Source organism: Capricornis sumatraensis, chromosome 7 (genome assembly GCF_032405125.1).
Source record: "Capricornis sumatraensis isolate serow.1 chromosome 7, serow.2, whole genome shotgun sequence".
Taxonomy (NCBI): Eukaryota; Metazoa; Chordata; class Mammalia; order Artiodactyla; family Bovidae; genus Capricornis; species Capricornis sumatraensis.
In genome coordinates, this window is record NC_091075.1 from 5,011,957 (window position 1) to 5,017,982 (window position 6,026).

The window sequence follows — 6,026 nt, forward strand, 5'->3', positions numbered from 1 at the left end:
GGGCATGCCCAGAACCCTTGTTCTCGGAGATAACCCCTAGCCCAAGGCACATTTACCATCGGCTTGAGGTCAAAGTACAAGCCTGGCCACCATGTGTTTGGTGGATGTATTGCGGTAGTGGAGTTTAGCACCTCTCGTGTTAGTCCATTTTGCAGCTTCCAGGTGATTTTGATGGGTTGATGCGGGTTCACGCTGGCAACTCCGGAGCAGAGTAACTGGGTCATCCACAAGAGGGCCCAGCCGAGTTGTCCTGGTCCTGTTGGCGCCTTCGAAGCTTTAGCCTCAAGGGGTTGGACGGGTGCAGAGATGCTTCCCATTCTTTCTTAGCGTCTTCTTGCTCTGCTGAAGCAGCTGGGCGTACGTGGTTGCAATGCACCCAAGGCCCGATACTGTCGACCTTTAGGGCAGTTGGGGTGGTAAGAAGAAGAACATAAGGACCCTTCCATTTGGGTTCTAGTGCCTTGGTTTGGTGCCTTTTGACCCACACCCAGTCTCCTGGGCCAATGTCATGTGAGGGAATAGTTCCCTGATTTTGACCCATATGTATTTCCCGGAGCAGTTTCCAGATACGAGAGTGCACCTTGCTTAAGGCCATCAAGGCCTCTTGGAGTTGCCCCAACGTGGGAGGCGGTAGTTTCTTCCCTTCAAATATTGGACATACAGGGGGAGGTCTCCCATACAGAATCTCAAATGGGGTCAGATTAAGTTGACAAGGAGTATTACGCGCACGGAAGAGGGCGAAGGGAAGGAGGGTCACCTAGTCCCCGCCAGTCTCCATAGCCAATTTAGTTAAAGTTTCTTTTAGAGTCCGATTCATTCTTTCTACTTGCCCTGAGCTCTGTGGACTGTATTCACAATGTAACTTCCATTTAGTCCCCAGGGCTAGGGCAAGGCTCTGAACTATTTGACTCACAAAGGCAGGTCCATTATCAGAGCCGATGGTCACTGGCAGGCCAAACCTGGGAACTATTTCTTCTAAAATCTTTTTTGCCACTATCATCGCGGTTTCTCCCTTTGTAGGAAAAGCTTCTACCCACCCTAAGAAGGTATCCACCAACACTAACAAGTACCGGTAACCATACTTGCCTGGCCTTACCTCGGTGAAATCTATTTCCCAGTGTTGCCCTGGTCCTTCTCCCCGATACCTCAGTCCTGCATGTTGTCCTTTTCCTGGCCTCATCTGTTGACATGCCTTACAAGCATGCACTATGTTCTTTACAGTTGTCTGGTGCCGGGGAAATCGCAGGCGCGCAGTTTGAAAGAGCATCAGAGTCTTCTTTTCTCCCAGATGAGTAGACAAGTGCAAATGCTCACATAGTTGCCGTCCCAACTGAGCAGGGAGTATCAAGTAGCCGTCTGAGTCTCGGTACCATCCATCTTTATCTTTTTGAAGGTTGGTGTGTTTTTGGATCCAAGCAAAGTCTGTGGATGAATAGTCAGGGGTTGGGGGCAGAGTTCCCATACCTGGAGGTGGAAGTCCGATCGCCAACACAGGGGTGATGAAATCTTTATCAGCTACTTTTTGAGCTGCCAGGTCTGCGGCACGATTCCCTCGTGCCGTGGGGCTGTCACCCTTCTGATGTCCAGGTACGTGTACTATTGACACAGCCCGAGGCATCTGTACAGCCTCTAAAAGTCTACGGATTTCAGGCAAGTTTTTAATTTCTTTTCCTTCAGCTGTCAAAAACCCCCGTTCCCGATATATCGGGCCCTGGATGTGTACCGTGCCAAAAGCATAGCGACTGTCAGTGAAAATAGTTATTCTTTTTCCTTTGGCTCTCTCTAATGCTTGAATCAGGGCAATTAACTCTGCCTTTTGTGCTGAGGTATCCAGGGGGAGGGCCTCTGCCCATATCGCCCGTCCAGAGTCATCTACTACTGCGGCTCCTGCCCGTCTCTGTCCATCTTTTACATAACTGCTGCCGTCTGTGAACCATCTTAGCTCACTGTTATCCAGTGGAGTATCGGTTAAGTCCTTTCGCATTGCTGTTACCCCGGCCAGTATCTCATCACAATCATGGAGGGGGCTATTTTCCCCCGGATTGGGCAAAAGAGTGGCCGGATTTAGAGTGCAGGGCGTTTGGAAATGAATCCGTGGGGTGTCAAGTAGCAAGGCCTGGTAGTGCGTCAAGCGGGTATTAGAAATCCATTAACCTGGGGGTTGCTTTAAAACTCTCTCTATGGCATGAGGAGTGTAGACCAAGAGTCTCTGTCCATAAGTCAGTTTATCAGCCTCGTGGACTAAGAGCGCGGTGGCCGCGATGATACGGAGGCAGGGTGGCCATCCGGCTGCCACTGGGTCCAGTCTCTTGGAAAGGTAAGCTACAGGTCGCTTCCATGGTCCCCATCTCTGTGTTAGTACCCCTTTTCCTATCCCCCGCTTTTCATCTACAAATAATTGGAAAGGCTTAGATGGATCAGGGAGGGCAAGGGCAGGAGCCTCTAGCAAGGCTTGCCTGTGCTCTTGGAAGGCCTCTTTCATTGGCTCAGTCCATTTCCAGTCCTTGTTTTCTTTGGTCCCCTCATATAGGGGCCTGGCCTTTTCTGCAAACCCCAAGATCCATAACCGGCAATATCCCACCGTTCCCAGAAATTCTCTCACTTGTCTAGGGTTAGCCGGGTCAGGGATCTGGAGGATGGTTTCTTTCATAGCCTGTGTTAGCCACCTCTGGCCCTGTTTTATCTTATAACCGAGGTATGTAACCTCTTGCTTGGCAATCTGGGCCTTTTTGGCACTAGCCCGGTAACCTAAAGTCCCCAAGGTTTGGAGAAGGTCACCTGTTGCCTCTTGGCACTCTTTCTCTGTAGCCGCCGCCAGCATCAGGTCATCAACATATTGTAATAAAACAATGGTAGGGTGTTCAACCCGATACTCACGGAGGTCTTCGTCCAGGGCCTCATTAAATAACGTGGGCGAGTTTTTGAAACCCTGTGGTAAGCGAGTCCATGTCAGCTGCACAGGGGTCTGACCGCCGTCTTCCTGCCATTCGAAGGCAAAGATCTCCTGGCTTGCGGGGGCAAGAGGCAAACTAAAAAAGGCATCTTTTAAATCTACAACAGTGTACCAAATGTAGTTTGGAGGCAAGTTGCTTAGCAATGTATAAGGGTTAGGAACCATAGGATGAATATCATTCACCCGTTTGTTGACTTCTCGTAGATCTTGAACCGGTCTAAAATCAGTTCCCCCAGGCTTTTTCACAGGCAGCAGGGGAGTGTTCCATGGGGACCGGCACCTTTTCAGGACCCCAGCATCTATGAGGCATTGTATATGAGGAGTAATTCCTTGTCGAGCCTCCTGACTCATGGGATACTGTCGTACCCTCACCGGGGAAGCACTGGCTTTCAGTTCCACAATGATAGGGGGCCTCTGTTTGGCTAGTCCCATTCCTGCAGTTTCAGCCCAGGCCTGAGGGTATCTTTGAACCCATGGTTGTACTTGGGGGCTTATTGTCGCTGGGGCCTCTGGCAAGTAGAGTCTGTATTCATCTTTTAATGCCAGAGACAAGACCTGAAGAGGATGCCCAGTCCCATCTAAAACCGACACTTGTCCGTGGTCGAAATGAATTTGGGCATTTACTTTAGACAGTAAATCCCTTCCCAACAAGGGCGCTGGACACTCAGGTATCACCAGAAAAGAATGGGTTACCTGGTGGGCCCCCAAGTTCACATGCCGTTTTGTAGTCCATCCATATCGTTTAGTCCCGGTTGCTCCCTGCACCCAGCTACTTTTCTTAGACATGGGTCCATCTTTTTGGTTTAAGACTGAGTATTGGGCTCCCGTGTCCACCATGAAGCCAACCGGTTTTCCCTCCACATTTATAGTTACCCAGGACTCGGGGAGGGGCTTCGAGCCCTGACCCCCCTAGTCGCTATCCTCACCCGTGTAGAGGATATGACTGTCTGGAGAGGGAGTCTTGTTTTGGGGGTTCCTGGGCTCCTCTTTTAGATTTTTCTTGGGGCATTTTTCTTTCCAATGTCCAAACTCTTTACAAAACGCACATTGGTTTTTCTCAAGCTTACGCCTTGTCGTTTTTTCTTCAGTTTTTGAGTCCAATTTTTTCCCTTTCTGGAACCTGTTTTTGTTTTCAACCCCAGCAAAAAATATCTGGGCCAGCTCTTTTTGATCTTTACGGTTTTTTTCAGCTCTAAATTCCCTTTCTTCTCTTCTAATGCGGTCCTCTCTCTCTTCTGGGGTCTCTCTATGATTGAAAACCCTCTCGGCTGCCCTCACTAGATCTTGCAAGGATTGTTCACTTAACCTCTCTATCTTTGGTAATTTTTCTCTAATATCGGGGGCTGCTTGATTTACAAATGCTAACATAACTGCCGCTCGTGACTCATCTGCCTGTGGGTCCATAGGGGTATACTGTCTAAAAGCTTCCATTATCCTTTCAAGGAAGGCTGCTGGGCTCTCATTTGTTTCCTGCCTCACTGAATTTATTTTGGCCAAATTAGTCGGCTTTCTGGTGGCCGCTCTAAGGCCAGCCATAAGAGTCTGACGGTATACCCGGAGACGCTCCCTACCTTCAACGCATTCGAAGTCCCAGGTGGGTCGCACCAAGGGGAACCCCTCCTCAATGAGGTTAGGCTGTATTGTGGGCCTCCCATCCACCCCTGGCACATTCTTTCGAGCTTCTGACAGGATCCGCTCGCGCTCTTCTGTAGTGAAAAGCACCTGTAACAGTTGTTGACAATCATCCCAAGTGGGATTATGAGTAAAAAGGATAGACTCTAACAGATCAATAAGACCCTGCGGTTTTTCAGAGAAGGAGGGAGTCTGGGTTTCCCAATTGTACAAATCACTAGTGGAAAAGGGCCAATACTGATATGTCCGCTCTCCACCCTCTCTGGCTGGTCCCACCCGGACCGGAAACGCGTGAACAGTGGAGGAGGGGACTTCCAGGTCTTCTTCCGCTACATTGGCCATTTCTCTTGTTTTTCCCCGAGTTCCCTGGGCGGGGCCCCCTTCTCTGGGATGAGCTGAAGTCTCGGTTCTCCTCCTGGCTTCTCCCGATGAAACCTGTGAAAGCAAGGGCGGATGTGGATCCGCATACGGGGGTGGGAACAATTCGGTCTCCAGATCTATCAGATTAGGATACAGAGAAGATTCCTGGAATACCGGCTTTGGTCGATTTTCGTCCTTTTGTTCTTCTTTTTCTTCGGAAGCCTTCATTACTAACACCTGTGGGCTTGGTGAGGTTGGAGTTGGGGAAGAGGGACGGGGAGGTTTAGGAGGAGTGAGAACAAAGGGTTTAAGCCATTCTGGCGGGTTCCTCACTAGATCCTGCCAGACCAGAATGTAGGGAGTCTGATCTGGGTGCCCGGCAGGACTAGGAGTAAGCACCCTCTCTTTAACTGCCTGGATAATTTGGGGATTGAAGGTTCCCTCTTGTGGCCATCTGACGTCAAAGGTGGGCCACTCGACAGAACAGAAAGTCACCAGTTTGCTCTTCTTTACCAGTAACGAAAGATTCTGAGCTCTAGACTTGAAATCAGAGAAGTGGTTAATCATAAGAGATAAAGGAGTAGAAGCTGTTTGTCCCATGATCACAGAAAAGTACACTGGGAGCCAACAGAGCACACAAAGAGCAGCGCAGACACCACAAATAGACAAACAGATAACAAACACAAGGTGGCCACCGACAATGCACTCAATCTTACCTGCAGGATATTCACAGAGCCAGCTGCCTCCCCAGCACGAAGCTAGGCCCCGGCCTTACGCTGACTTAATCCAGTATCAGAGCCAGCTGCCTCCCCGGCACAAAGCTAGGCCCCGGCCTTACGCTGACTTAATCCAGTATCAGAGCCAGCTGCCTCCCCAGCACGAAGCTAGGCCCCGGCCTTACGCTGACTTACCTCTGCACTTTACAGCCAGATGCCTCCCCAGTAAGATACTAGGCCTCGGACTTAATCTGGGCTTCTGCAGCGTTAGCACCGGTGCTCAGAGCTCTTATCTCCTAACGAGGTTACTCCCTTCTACCAGGAGAGTTGTCCTCCCCGGTGGGACGGAGATCCCGGACGAGCCC

General features: G+C 50.2%; 1 protein-coding gene across 1 annotated transcript; it reads right to left on the reverse strand.

Annotated features, from left to right (window-relative positions):
• Positions 1-220: 220 nt before the first annotated feature.
• On the reverse strand, positions 221-5,173 carry LOC138082237 (uncharacterized). Its single transcript, XM_068975532.1, is given in 3 exon segments — positions 221-397; positions 488-642; positions 1,465-5,173. Coding segments are annotated over 3 exon segments (4,041 nt in total).
• Positions 5,174-6,026: the final 853 nt, after the last annotated feature.